The following is a 15,468-nucleotide window of genomic DNA, read 5'->3' as shown; positions in this document are numbered from 1 at the left end:
GCACAATATATGTCATGTGAAGTACTCACCTGTCTGGTTTTCCCTAAAATAAACAAAGTCATATCCATAAAGCGAAGAAACACAAGCATCCAGATGCAGAACGAGTGACCCACAAGTCACATACACAAAGTGACCGGCAAGTCACATACACAAAGTGACCCTCAAGTCACATACACATAGTGACCCGCAAGTCACATACACAAAATTTTAGGATGTTGAATGCATGGAATGCATTGGGGTTGTTTACCATGTTGCTATGACGTAACATGTTGCTGTGATGTCACACAGGATAATGAAGATTGACAGGAGATGTCCAATTTTAGGGATCTGAAAAGATAGATAGTGGAGCAAAGAGAGAGAGAGAGAGAACAAGAACAAACAATCGCCGCAGTTTTTGAAATGTGACCTCAGTTTGACCTCTTTCACATGTGTCCCAGGTTTGGTGTTGATAGCTCATTTAGTTCTTGAGTTATTGACATTTTAGTAAACCTGGCTCCTCACAGTCCAAACGTTTTGGGGCCCCTTAAGGACCCTGAATCAAAATTTCGAAATTTCGAAGATTATTGACATTGAGACTCCAGAGAATATTACTGCACTGGATTGGTCTCGACCAGGCGAAAAACCTAGGACTAGTTTGCAAAAGTAGGTTTCGGACAAAATGCACTATAGCGAAAAAATTTAATGGCGGAGATGAAATTGGAGATATACGTTTTTTAAGTCATGAGCCAAGGATTCCAATGATATAAAGCACTTGAGATTTGGACATAGGGGTTTTAGGGGTTTTAGGGGTTATGGGCACAAATGCGTTGAGGGGCGCAAATTGTCCGATTCCGCTGAGACCTTGGCCCTGAGTAACTGTGACCAGTACTACCATCTGACCAAGTTTGAGCTCTCTAGGCCTTACGGTTTGGGCTGCACGATCGTTTGTAGGGCGGAATAATAATAATAATAATAATAAATATAGCTGCAAGCAGCGATACTGGGGTCAAGCCGATCAGATGCGCTCAGAACATGTCGCTGATGAACCATACCAAGTTTTGTAGCTATATGGCATTGTATTGGTAAAATACTGAACTTGACGTGAAAATTCAAAATGTGTGTGTGTAGGTGTGTGTGTGTAAGTGAGTGTGAGTGTGTGTGTGAGTGTGTGTGTAAGTGTGAGTGTGTGAGTGTGTGTAAGTGTGTGAGTGTGTGTGTATGTGTGAGTGTGTGTAAGTGTTTGTGTAAGTGTGTGTGTAAGTGTGTGTATGTGTGTGTGAGTGTGAGTGAGTGTGTGAGTGTCTGTGAGTGAGTGTGAGTGTGTGAGTCAGTGAAGGTGTTTGTGAGTATGTGAATGAGTGTGCGAGTGTGAGCATGTGTGCGAGTGTGAGTGTGTGTAAGTGTGAGTGTGTGCGAGTGTGAGTGAGTGTGTAACTGTGAGTGTGTGAGTGTGAGTGTGCGAGTGGGAGTAAGTGTGCGAGTGTGAATGAGTGTGTTTGTGTGTGTGTGTAAATGTGTGTGTAAGTGTGTGTGTGTTCCTCGTATGTGAAAACATACTTGGCAATAAAGTGTGTGTGTGAGTGTGTCTGTGTGAGTGTGAGTGTGTATGTGTGTGTGTCTCTGTGTGTCTGTGTGTGTGTGTGTAAATGTGTGTGTATGTATGTGTGTGAGTATGTGAGTGTGCGAGTGAGTATGTGAGTGTGCGAGTGTGGAAACTTGGTATGGTTCATCAGCGACATGTTCTGAGCGCATCTGATCGGCTTGACCCCGTGTGTGTGTGTGAGTGTGTTTGTGTGTGCGTGAGTGTGTGTGTATGTGTCTCTGTGTGTGTGTGTGCGTCTGTGTGTGTGTGAGTGTGTGTGTGAGTGTGAGTGTGTGTGACTGTGTGAGTGAGTGTGAGTGTGAGTGTGTGTGTTCCTCGTATGTGAAAACATACTTGACAATAAAGTGTGTGTGTGTGAGTGTGTCTGTGTGAGTGTGTGTGTGCGTGTGTGTGAGTTTGTGTGAGAGTGTGTGTAAATGTGTATGTGAGTGTGTGTGTGAGTGTCTGTGTGAGTGTGTGTGTAAATGTGTGTCTGTGTGTGTGTATGTGTGAGTGTCTGTGTGTGTGTGAGAGTGTGAGTGGGTGTGTGTCTGTGCGTGTCTGTGTGTGTGTGAGTGTGTGTGTGAGTGCGTGTCTGTGTGTGTGTGTGTGTGAGTGTGTGTGTGTGTGTGTGTGTGTGAGAGTGTGTGTGTGTTCCTCATAAAGACCTTTCTGATTCTGGTTCTGATTCTGATGTTGCAAGAATTTTGCCTCTAGGCCTTACGATTCAGCACAAAATTGGGTTTTTGGACTGTTGGTGGCGCTAGAGGGTTTGAGCTAGACACACCAAAGTTGCTACAGTAACTTCTAAGACTGGCCTCTACATGTGTGCCAAATTTCATAACTTTCCTACGTACGGTTCTATGGGCTGCCATTGACTTCAATGGCGGAAGACGGAAGAATAATAATAATAAGAAAACTAACGATAACAATAGGTGTCTACACCCCTTCGGGGCTTGACCTCTAATAATAATAATAATCCTAACAAAAACAATAGGTTTCCAGGGCTTCGCGCTTGAACCCTAATTATAGGCAGCGTGTCCACACAGAGTCCAGATGCCTTTATTACTAACCTTAACCACAAGAGGGCGACAATCATGCACGTCTTCTGTTCGCTTTACATTAAAAATGTATTTCATTTATCAGAATCAGAATCAGGTTTATTGGCCAAGTGTGTTGACACACACAAAGAATTTGGTTCCAGCTGTTTGTGACTCTCAAAAGTACAGAAATAAATAACATTATACTATACAATATACATTATACTATACACTATACTTTATTTCACAGTACATCAAATAAAATATTTATTTTGTAACCTTTACTTTTTTTTGTCAATTTCGTAAATTAAACAAACAAACAAAGAAACACTCCCAGATGATTTAAATGGTTATAATAGTCAAAATCACGTCATATAAATGTTGCATCACTGATCAGAGAGGAGGGGCTTATCACTGCTAGACAATCCTGTTCTCATGCGTTATTCTATTTTATTTAATAACAAACGGATGTGTAGACAACATGCATTAAACAGCTACAGCTTTACTTTTACTTATGCATCATGTAATTTTTATGCATTTTGAAGGAAGCTTATAAAACCACATTTCCCATGATGCATCAGTGAGACTTCCGTCACATGGACTAAAGTGAGGGGGTTAAACGCAGCATCTGAGCTGACTGTGTGTGTGAGTGAGTGAGCGAGCGAGCAGTGTATGATCATGGCTCCTGTGTCAGACCCCTGCTCTTTCTCTTCTTTCTCCATGTGTGTTACTCGCCATGTAAATCTGTTCTATCACGTGGACTTCGACAGTCATGTATTAAAAGGGAAGGTCTCTCTCACAGTGGAGGTTCTGCAGGATCGATTCTCTGACCTGGTAAAATCTCTATATTATATTATAGATGTTTTCCATCCAGGTAGCTGTAAAGCTGTCTTATTAAACCAGGCAGCTGTGTGTAAAGTGTCTCATTTAAATCACGTGTTATAGATACAGTTACATTTACTGCTAATACACGAGCTTCTACTATTTATGTTGTGTGCAGTTTTGATTTCCTTTCACTGCTTGTGCAACTAGTGGAAGATTTAATATTACATCCCCGGGTTTGTGTCTGATTTCTGTACTTTAATCAGATATCATTACTCTGCTATCACAAAATAAATCTGCACATAACGAGTCTGTTTATTCCATACCCGTTACCGACACATCCCGCCTTCTGAGCGTGTATTGGCTAGATCTCATAAGTCTTCTGTGTTATGATTGGCTATCATTTACATATAGAAGGGCACACGCGCAGATTTAGAACAAATAGCCAATCCGATTACAGGAGGCGGAATTCGGTGGGAAAAAAATGTCTGAATATGATTTGGAAAGGTTTGTGATGAACTTTGGCTCGGGTGTGGAGTGATAATCTGAAGACAATAACACATGAATATGAATGACAGAAATAATTTCACCTATAAATAATTTTCACCCATAAATAAAACTACCACAGAAAGCTGACTGGTCTTAATAATATTATGGTATTTATTTATTAAAACATGTATAGGATTAATGACAGATCGCAGGATAGAAAAAGATTAATGTTATAATTCTAACGTTGTTTAGCGACATGAACATAACTTAAAAAAAAAACCATAATCAGTAATGATCTTAGTTATTAGAATAAAATGACTTGATCTGTTGTCTTTGACTAACAAAAGATCTGAAACCTGGGTGTCAAAGTCTCTCACAAAAACACACCCATATTAATAATCTCAATTAATTAATTAATGTCCAAAAAACAGGCCAGACATTAAATGATCACCTCAAGGTTTAATCAATCAGTAACTAATGTACTAGCTCCACATTTTTTCTATTTTGATATGATAACGATATTAGTGTCTGAACTTGTTACTGTCACTCAATGCTTATCTTTAAACTCACACACACACAACACCACACACTCACACACACACAACCACACACACACACACACACACACACACACACACACACACACACACACACACACACACACACACACACATATCTATATCAAACTATCTGATACTGATTTTGTTTACAAACCTGTACTTTTCCTAAATTATGTGAGTTGATGATGGTGTGCAATAAAACAAGTATTATTTTATTTATGTTTTATTACAGTGTAATTAAAGTTGTCACTAATTAATCACTGGTAATAACCTTTCTTTAATCTCATTTTGTCTTCTAGACTCTTGACACCAATGACCTAAAGATATTCAAGGTATCAGTCAATTGCCAAGCTGCCAAGTTTACCTTGGGAGAGAAACAGGGCTATAAAGGCAGCCCCCTGGAGATCAGCCTGCCCTTTGAGCTCTCACGGTAACAACACACTCTTCATCTCTGTACATTCGTATGCTCATAATGAGCTTTCGTGTGGGACTGTGATTTTGGGTTTTATTTTATAGAAGAGCCCAGAGAAACCTAAAATGTGCCTATTGTGTCTGAAGTTATGATGTGAACAGATGTGTGTTGTGTGTTCAGTGGGCAACATGTGATTGTGGAGATCGAGTTTGAGACGTCACCGAAGTCCTCAGCTCTGCAGTGGCTCAATCCTGCACAAACTGCTGGAAAAAAGCATCCCTACCTTTTCAGCCAGTGCCAGGTATGCCCTCTCATCCTGTAAGTTAAGGATGTCAGGAAGGATTTCAAGCTTGACCTCACCTGCCTCTCTCTTGAAGTTCATTAAACAGAAATAAATTAATAAAGCAAGAAAAATAATATGAGCAAAATAATATGCATAAGCCTATAGTTTGTCACATGTACATTACAGTGCAGTGAATTGCTTTTCGTTGCATGTCTCAATTTAGGAAGTTGTGGTCACCGCATAGGGTCAGCCATTATACAGCACCCCTGGAGCATATAGGGTTAAGGGCCGTTAACAGAAAACCTTTTAATATCATCAACTGCACACAGTTTTTTAAATGTCTCATACTGTCCACCACTCAAGTAAATGTGTATACTACTAAGTCATTATTCCAAGTGAGTTTATATAGAAATGAACACCACCCTCTGACCAAACAGATGTGAGACTTAGCTGTTACTTCTTCTGCAAGTGTGATGTGGTTGTGTTAAACCAAGAGTATCTCCTTTCTCAGAAAAACCTTGTCTTTTTACACTGCTTTCTCTGTTATCTGTTGTGTCTCAGCTTCATCTGCTATCTGACTGTGATCATTAATCTGTCTCCTGGGTGTCAGCACTGCATTCACATTAGCTGCAATGGTCTCGAAAAGCTCCTTATGGTGTGCTGTATTTATAAAAACAAGACTATAAAAGACTATAATTATTTAAAAAAATCTTCATTTAAAATCTTCAAAGGTGCAGTTTGTATTTTTACATCTACTCTTATATCCGTATTAATTTAATTGTATTTACAAAAATAGAATCTTTTCAGAATAGTTTATTATATTTTATTTTAATGCTTTGTTCTATCATTTTGAACAATCCCGTTTCATTCAAAAGATTAAGTTAAGTTTAAAAGGCTCAGTTTTATGCAGTTAGATGCACTAAAAGTACATCAAACTGCTCCTGTAATTTGACACATTCTGTACAGTTTTTCTATAAACGTTTCTTTGCATACATCTAAAATATACTATTTTACCCTCACACCCATTGCTGTTTGTCTGTTGTGCACAATTAACCAATCTTTCTTTAATCTAACAGGCTATTCACTGCAGGTCTATGCTGCCCTGTCAGGACACTCCATCAGTGAAACATACCTACTATTCCCAGGTACACACTAAACTCACATACAGCCGAAATACAACAGCTCCTAATATACTTCAATCATGTATTTTTTTAGGAATTAGGAATAAGAATTTAGTACTTTAGTGAAACCTGGCTTTGTCAACATAACTCCAGAGTCTTCTTGTATAATGGTTTATGAATCTCTGCACTACAGGACCTCAGTCAGGTTTTAGTCAAAAGCTTGATTCTGTACTTATTCTTTTGTTTGTCCTTTCATTGTCCTTTCATGGAAGATCCAACCATAACATTCTTTTAACTTTGTATCAGAGTTCTATTCCTTGTATTTTTTGGAGTCCATGATGTCATGTGTCCATGATGTCAAGGCCAAATGAGTCTCAGTACATCACAGATCATCCACTTCACATAACAGAATTAACATTCACATAGACAAAGAGGGACTTGTCAGCTTAGTCGGTTTTATAGGTGTGTGTGTGTGTGCTTGTGTGTTTTAGGTGTCAGTACCCAAAGAGCTGATTGCACTTATGAGCGCAATACGTGATGGACAGGAACCAGATCCGAGTGATAACAGCCGAATCATTTACCGCTTCCGTCAACCGGTTAGCCAACATCTCTCTCTCTCTCTCTCTCTCTCTCTCTCTCTCTCTTCCTCATTCTTCTTATGTCTAAAGTTGTTACACTTGAGTTGTTGAAGAAATGCTCCTTTGACCAATTTAATAGTGAACCTCATGAAAAACCAGGCACTGAAAAATATTAATGACATATATAATTAATTACATCAATACTGAAAAATGATAAATGCACTATTTATGCTCATGAGCAATGTGGGTATTGTTCAAATACTGCAGCATTAGAATTGGTTGGTAAATGTTGGTGTTATTGTTTAACTGTTGAAATGAATCTTTTAGATCTTACTTTAGCTGATAAGAAGTCACTTTACTGCATGCCATGTTTAATGCTTCTGATAAAACCTGTTGTGAACATGTTGATGCATGGTAGCATGTACTTTATTGTCTGTGTGTGTCTGTGTGCGTGCGTCTGTGTGTGCACGCACATACGTGTGGGTACATGTTTCTTTCTCAGGTGCCCATGCCTTCCTACCTTATTGCGATTGTGGTTGGAGCTCTAGAGAGCAGGTAGTTCCTGTTTTTTGTACTACAGATTCTGAAACAAAAAAGAATACTCTGTATAAAATGCATAAAATCCCCCTTACTGCTAGATTAGACTTCATCTGTGTATGAGCAGCTGGTCCTATAGTTAATGTAATAATGTCTTAAATATGAATGGACATGTTCTTAAAGTTGGACCACAAGCATTCTTCACCTGCACTGTTTTGACATTACTTCCTTATGCTGAATTTAAAATGAAAGTATTGGATGTAAAAACACATACACATGTCCAGTCTCTCAGGTTCGAGAGTTCAAGTGATCTTTAAAATACTTCAATAAGTTAATCAGCGTGATTAGAATTTAAACCATATTAAACCACGTTCACGTCCACGATGAGTGAAAATAAAAGTCTCCAGTCTCATTGGTGTTTGTAGTTAAATTGGTGTCATAGATTATACCACATATGATTAGGCAGCTGGAATGATTGTAGTTGTATGAGTAATAGATTTGACTTGGATGGTTCTGTAAATGTATTTTGTGTGCTGTACAGGGAGATTGGACCCAGGTCCAGAGTTTGGTCAGAGAAGGAATATGTGGACAAGGCTGCATTTGAGTTCTCTGAAGTAAGTGTGGCACGACATTGTTTCACACATCTCACCCATGTGTGGTCGAAAGTTTAACAAGTTCCACTGTTTGTGTGTGCGTGTGTGTGTTAGACCGAGACGATGCTTAAGACTGCAGAGAGTCTTGCAGGACCGTATGTATGGGGACAATATGATGTGCTGGTGCTTCCTCCGTCTTTCCCCTATGGTGGCATGGAGAACCCCTGCCTCACCTTTGCGACACCTACTTTACTGGTTAGAACACACACTAACACCATTTCCATCATGCAGCTGTTTTTGCAGACCTAAGCATGTTTGTAGTCTGCAAGCCAGCTTCCCGTTTTCTACAGTTTCTAGCACACACATTTATCCTTTTATTAAGCTTTGCTTGCATGTATTTAAACAAGTTTATAGACCATGTAATTAAACTAATGAATCACAGAAACTGGATCATTTGTAGAAATTGTGATTTCTCACCTTCTTCATAAACTTAGTTCCTTCCTCTGTACTGTGTGTCTGTGTATTTTACACTGCAAGCCATCTAACAGTCTGCTCTTGTGTTTTTCCAGGCTGGAGACCGATCCCTTGCTACTGTAAGTCTGTGTTTTTATGTGGTGAATTTGTGCCAAGCTGTTATTAAACACCACTACATATGAAGAGAATATTTTCTGGTTTATTCCGTATCTGTATTGTTGATAACTGCTCCGTCTGACTATAGGTCATTGCTCATGAGATTTCTCACAGCTGGACTGGAAACCTGGTGACTAATAAAACCTGGGAGAATTTTTGGTCAGTCATCATGCACATGTTGTAAATTTATCTTGTTTGTAGGTATAATAGAAAACTTGATCATAACTCCTAGCTTATGTTGAGGGTCATTTTTGGTTTGTAAATGTAAACTGGAATTTTATTCAGCTGGTCAGTGTTGAGCTTCAAATACTTCCTTCGTACGCATGTAGTGGTTCAAATTTATGTTATTCTCAGTTCATTAAAAATGACCTCTGTATGGTTCATGCATCATGTGCAACATTTTCTTTCCAATATCATCTGTGATCAACAAATGTCAAGATTTCGAATACACATCTAATATGATCTAATGATTGGTGATCATTTACCCCAGATGACATGCTCCTGCAGGTCTTTAAAGATAGTTCATATTTTTGAGGTTATTCAAGATGTCTCAAACATGCATGAAATGGGGAAATCTTGTAGTTACAACAAACCGTCAGTCAGTGGAGCTGGACTTAATACAGCTCTTTGTTTGAGTCGTTACTGCATAAGACAATGCAAGCCGAGCTCAAATCTGTAATAAATTGTGGGGTCTATATACAGATTTTAATCTTTCCTCCTCAGTATATGTGCTTATTTGCTAATACATATGTTGTACATTATCTATTATCTATCTATAAGTAAAATATAATAATTCATTATTATATAATATCAACTGTTTTATATTTTATAGGTTGAATGAAGGACACACTGTGTATCTTGAGAGAATGATTGGCAGGGTGATGGAGGGAGAGCAATTCAGACAGTTTAAAGCGATGGGAGGTTGGAAAGAGCTACAGGAGTCTGTAAGACACACAACCCAACATAGCTGTCTTAGTCATCCATAATACATAAAGAACATCAGTGAGAACTATGCACATAGATGCTGTAACTCCTCTAACAAAAGCCTTGTGATGTGTGAACTCTAATCTTACGCATGGTTGGGTTTTGTTTTGTAGATAAACCATTTTGGGGCAAATAATGTCAATACTAACCTGGTGCCAAACCTGGACGGTATCGATCCTGATGAATGCTTCTCTTCTGTACCATACGAGAAAGGTTTCGCTCTTCTCTACCACTTGGAAGAGCTGTTGGGAGGCCCAGGTACACACACCACACACACCACAAACACCACACACACCATACACACCACACACAGAGTCTTCCCGTGTCTGTACATACCCCTAAAAATGCTGAGAGTGGCCGTTCTCAGAAGCCCGAGGAGTTCTCCTTGATGCCAGGCTTTAGCTTTGTGGCTATTGAGACTGTATCATCTATGCAGACAAGGAGCAGATCTTACCCACCCTGTGATCTTGTAGTGTACTGATTGTTTGAAAAACATGCATTTCCTCTCCTGCACCTTATATATTATATTTCCCAAAAGTACTTGGAAATCTGCCCATCACACCCATAACCTGTATGCTTGATGAGTATCTCATTCCAAATCCATGGACATTAATATGGAGTTGATTCCATCTTTGCTGTTTGCTGCATCTACATTTCTGGGAAGGGTTTTCAACAGATTTTGGAGCATGGCTGTGGGAATTTGCTCATTCAGACAAAGTCAGTGTTCTATTTCATCCCCAAAGTGTTCAGTGGGGGTGATGCCAGGGCTCTGTGAAGGCCACTTAAGCTTTTCCACCTCGGTGTCTTCATGCACATCAGTTTTGACCGGGGCATTACCAGCCTGGAACATGTAGGGGCCCCTCAGTGAATGGAAATACTATGCTTACAGTATTGTGGAACAGATTGGGGAAGAAACATATGAGTGCAATTATCAGATGTCCATATACTTTTGGCCATAAAGTGCAGTAGTGTTGTGATATTATGTGATTATTTGTTTCAGTACAGGATGTAATGCCCTAATTGACATTATAAACCTATGCTTAGGACATATTTTTGTGTTATATCCCCTGTACAGAGGTGTTTATGGGCTTTGTGAAGTCCTACATCCAGATGTTTGCCTACAGTAGTGTGACCACAGATGACTGGAAAAACTACCTGTACACCTACTTCAAAGACAAGGTGAGAAGTACTAGTCTGTAAAAGACTGAGAGTGTGTTTCCTACAGGAACCAAGACCGTTCTCAGTTTGTAACTTAGTTTCAGGAGTAGGTATTTCTGTATAAACCAGGAACTGTCGGGTCTGGTGCAGTGTTACTAATACTACTACAGTACATGTGTTGCTGTAATGTAATCACTTGTTTCTGTGTTGCTCCATATCAGGTGGACATCTTAAATAAAGTGGATTGGAATGCATGGATGCACACTCCAGGAATGGCCCCTGTCAAGCCAGTGTAAGCATCGCTGTGTGTGTTTGTGTGCACATGTACATCAGTGTATCTATATGTTTGACAACTTAACATTGTCCTTGGTCAGGTATGACACCACTCTGGCAGATGCCTGTACTGCACTGGCTCAGAGATGGGTGAAGGTAAACTACATCTTTTATTGTAAAACAATAAAAAACAAAAAACAAACAAACAGCAATGTGCAAAGGTTTTGACGTACACATAAATGCTATAAAGCAAAGAATAAAAAATCAGTGAAATTAATAATTCTATTTATATTACATGGAAAAAAGACATTCATTGTGTGTGTGTGCCTGTTTGTGCCTGTGTGTGTGCGTGCGTGTGTGTTTGTGTGCGTACACGTGTGTACACGTGTGTGTGTTGTCAGGCTACAGATGCGGACCTGTCAGGCTTTAGTGAGGCTGATCTAAAGCAGTTCTCTTCTCATCAGCTGATTGAGTTCCTGGCTGTGCTGGTTCAAGAGGTACTGAGACCTACACTAACACTATTACTACATTTATTTACATTATCCTGCACTGGATGTCTATGATCTCTTTTTATACACACTCTGTTTTCTTCAGGACCCTCTTCCTGTTTCTCATGTGAAGAGAATGCAGGAGGTGTATAACTTCAATAGTGTCCGCAATGCTGAGATCCGTTTCAGGTGAGCATATCAGATTGTGTCTATGGTGGATTTGGTCCTTGGACTGCTTCCTAAACAGGCTGTATGTTGAGTGCTGAACTCAAATATTTGGATGGACACTTTTAAGCATAGCAGTGATTTATCTATTGCAAGGCCTCAAGCTCTTATTCTCAAACAGTGTGTTTTAATATTTTCTTCAGATCCAGTCTATTAATAATGGACATTGATATTTGGCATAATTTTATTAATTAATGTTTTCATCTTTGCTACTTACTCAGTCAGAAGCTGAGTTAGGATCATACGAATTTTCACAAAACATTTTACTGTATTAAATATAATTACATGGTTTTATGTAAACATCAGTACACACGTTTAAAGTGAGTAAGTCACTGCTGCAGTAATTAATCATAGATCACCACATTTATAGGTGGGAGCTATTCTTATTGGTTGAAATGTGTGTGTGTGTGTGTGTGTGTGTGTGTAGATGGCTGCGTTTGTGTGTCAAAGCACAGTGGGAAGAGGCCGTTCCTCTGGCTCTGAAGATGGCCACGGAGCAAGGCAGGATGAAGTTCACACGGCCGCTCTTCAGGTAACTGCCAGACATATCTCTGGTTTTGAGTATCCAGTTGTTCCAGAATAATAGGAACTTGCTGGCAAAAACATTAATCAAATACAAATCTATGAAGTGTAATGAAGTTGTTAAGTGATCAAACCTCTTCTTCTTCTTCTTCTTCTTCTTCTTCTTCTTCTTCTTCTTTTTTTTTTTTTTAAACTGAGGGAGATTTTATTGCAAAATTCTATCAACCCCCACCACTAAATTTAAACTTGTGTATTCATGGGACATTTTTATTCTTTATCTCTACATTTATAAACTTAAAGAATGTGTTACATTCTAGAGCATTCACTTCCATTCCAGAGATTACTGCTTAATGTTTTGTATTTTCCTGATCCATCATTTTCAAAAGTGTCATTTCATGCTTCTGTGTAAAATGTTGTAGTGATACCTTCAATAAGAAAAGTGTACAGACTCAGATCTTTGGTTCTGGTCTGCATTCATGGACAGGAAAGAATCAGACACGGATGAACAGGCTGTGATCTTGTTTTGGTTGTGTGTATATATAGAACAGTTGGTGGTTTTTATACCAGAATTCTATGTCAGAAATATGTCAGAAATCTAGTTCCTTTTTCCAAGCAGCCGGCTTTCATCAATTCCACTTTCTCTTTATATTAGGTTTGTACTTAAATGTTTCACAAAACCTAATTGCATGATCCTTATTGTTTTGTAAGAAGTCTCACTAAATAATAATAATATTAACACAGGAAAAAATACATAGCTGCCTGTGTGTTTCAGATATCTTTGTGTTGGGTTTTAGATTTCACCAAAGACCGGATGCAGTGCACTTGCTGTTTGTTTCCTGTAGTGTTGTAACAGCTTTACAGAGCTGCAGAAGACAAATCTTCTGCATTTATAGCAGCCTAATTTAATTCATGTCTATTTCTCAATGGTTCCAATCATCTACTTACCTCATTGCAGGCACAAGATTTTTCAGTTTTCCTGTTGTGAACTGTTACAGATACTGTAATAACGTCTTTTGTGTGCGGTCTGTGTTCAGCTCTCGAAGCCTTGATCGAAGTTTTTGAAGGAAGGATTGATGTGGATTGATATGGATGCACCTTTGGCCTTTCAACTTTCAAAAGGAACATTGTTCTTTCTTTATTCTTATTTTTTGTTGTCTTTATGATATTTAATGCATTTGATCCACACTGTCACCAATTCCTCAGCATTAGCAGTAACAGCATCGGCAATAGCACCATGCATGTTATTAATAAAACGAATAAAATGATCGGAATGCAGGTATAGCAAGACAACAACAAGCTGATGTGATGCAGCACAACACAAAGTGAAGCAAAGTGAAATGAATTATTTACCAATGACCCAAAGTCACTTTCATGAGAGACGCTATAAACATTCCCCCATTTTCTTTTTGATTGGAAGTTAATAAGCCAAACTAACAAAAAAAGCAAAATGCGATGTGTTCCTTCTTTAGTGTTTCCCAATGGTGAACCTCTGAAGGTTACAGTATGTTTACATTGGAGACTCTTTTTATTTATTATTAGGCTTGGATTATAGGTTTCTCTGAATGAGCTGAAAAAAAAACTTCAGTCAAGTCAAAAAGCTTTTCTTGTCATTTCAGCAATATATAACAAATATACCGTTTTGACAGTCAAATGTCTGAATAAATCTCATATCAATATTAATATTTAGTATTGAGCCATAACATTAACATGTATTGATGCTTTATTGCTGTTTCTTGAACCTGATGTCCAGGGTATCGACTATGGATTGATTATTTCAGTATTTCTCTAATTGATCCACAATCTAACAATTATCACATTTATTAATGTTTTGCTAGAATTTGTGTCCATAACTTGGATCTCTTGTCTCTTATTCTTCCTCTCTTAGGGAGGTATACAATTTTCCCAAGTACAGTGATGAGGCTGTAAAGACCTTCAAGGAGCATAGAGCTGCAATGCACTATGTCACTGCCACCCTGGTAGCAAAGGACCTGAAAATTACCCTGGCTAGTAGCACAGACTAACCCTGCTGCCCAGACTAACCCCTATGAATAACCTCATCTGTGTGGCCTTGCAAGTCTATATTTGACTTAAAAGAGATCTTTATCTCAGGGCAAGAGGGGGGAAATAAAGCTTCTCAAAATTTTACCATCACTTTTGCTTGCTCTAATCAGCTTGTTTTAAGGGAAACGTATACTTATAAATCACCACAATGAGCAATAAACGCTTCAACTTCATAAGTGTAAGTGTGTTTATTCTACTAATTGTATAATTTTACACTGACATGTTGTGTACAGTAATTTGTGAACCAATTGTGCTTGGTAAATGTGTTTTTGTCATCATTACCATTTAAGCAGAAATAAACAGTCAACGTCTCAACATAAAGTTAAAGACACAACATACAGCTCGTAGTGAAAAATGCTTAACATCCTCCCTCCTAAACTTGTCTGAAAACATCAAGTTACATTAAGCCTTACTGATACCTCTGACTTCTAACCAGAAATGTTTCATCTTCTCAACAATATTGGAGACTTAATAGAGGTGTGGTATGAATTTCTATTAAATTATTTGAAGTTATTTGCTTAGACGTGTTTAGATTTTAAGGATTGTCTTTATCTTTACTTATCAGGATTTTGTACTTCAACAATGTCATCAGACTTAAAAAAATAATTTTGAAATATTAATCTTAAAATAATTTTGTACAATAATTTGGCCGACAGGGGGAGACAATACATTACTTCACAAACCAGAGAACATCTTGGGTTTTCTCCTCTAGTACTTTGATATTTGGATGCTACTAGTGCACTCTACCAATGTTTAATTGTACTTTTAAATATTTATTCTGAATATTATTTATTCTGTTTCTAAATCATAAAAATAATCATTAAAAATTCTTCTTTTAGATACAATGCAGGTTAGAACATGTATATGTGACACATTATATAGCTAAAGGTATGTATGTGAACACCTGACACCCATTCCATTGTAGTCCTCTAGTCTAGATCCCCCTGCAGCTTTTCAATAGATTTTAGAGCGTGACTGTGTGGCACTTTTAATCATTCAGCCACAATTGGCATTATATGAGTCAGAACCTGATGTTGAGTGAGGAGGTCAGGGGTACAGACATTGTTCTAGTTCATTCCAAAGGTGTTCACTGGGGTTGAGGCCAAGGGCCTGTGCAGGTCACTCCAGTTC

General features: G+C 38.4%; 1 protein-coding gene across 2 annotated transcripts; it reads left to right on the top strand.

Annotated features, from left to right (window-relative positions):
- The first annotated feature begins 3,229 nt into the window (after positions 1–3,229).
- lta4h (leukotriene A4 hydrolase) lies at positions 3,230–14,513 on the top strand. Of its 2 annotated transcripts, none has more exons than XM_060889555.1 (19): positions 3,230–3,435; positions 4,772–4,902; positions 5,065–5,185; positions 6,244–6,312; positions 6,780–6,884; positions 7,369–7,421; positions 7,945–8,017; positions 8,111–8,251; positions 8,566–8,589; positions 8,715–8,785; positions 9,459–9,570; positions 9,724–9,868; positions 10,686–10,789; positions 10,990–11,060; positions 11,143–11,197; positions 11,443–11,538; positions 11,636–11,718; positions 12,182–12,286; positions 14,162–14,513. In XM_060889555.1, the coding sequence occupies exons 1-19, from the start codon at positions 3,274–3,276 to the stop codon at positions 14,295–14,297; spliced, it is 1,857 nt and encodes a 618-aa protein (XP_060745538.1). In that variant the 5' UTR covers positions 3,230–3,273; the 3' UTR covers positions 14,298–14,513. The 2 variants fall into 2 exon arrangements, with proteins under 2 accessions (XP_060745538.1, XP_060745539.1); XM_060889556.1 differs by having other exon boundaries at positions 11,443–11,541; positions 11,639–11,718.
- The last annotated feature ends 955 nt before the right edge of the window (positions 14,514–15,468 follow it).

This window comes from Tachysurus vachellii, chromosome 16 (assembly GCF_030014155.1).
Source record: "Tachysurus vachellii isolate PV-2020 chromosome 16, HZAU_Pvac_v1, whole genome shotgun sequence".
Classification (NCBI taxonomy): Eukaryota; Metazoa; Chordata; class Actinopteri; order Siluriformes; family Bagridae; genus Tachysurus; species Tachysurus vachellii.
This window is presented reverse-complemented; position numbering and strand designations above follow the sequence as displayed.

Coding starts and splice junctions, on each gene's coding strand:
- lta4h (XM_060889555.1), top strand. CDS start 3,274: ATGATCATGGCTCCTGTGTCAGACCCCTGCTCTTTCTCTTCTTTCTCC. Junction 5,186..6,243: donor ACCTTTTCAGCCAGTGCCAG/GTATGCCCTCTC, acceptor TTAATCTAACAG/GCTATTCACTGCAGGTCTAT. Junction 7,422..7,944: donor GTTGGAGCTCTAGAGAGCAG/GTAGTTCCTGTT, acceptor TGTGCTGTACAG/GGAGATTGGACCCAGGTCCA.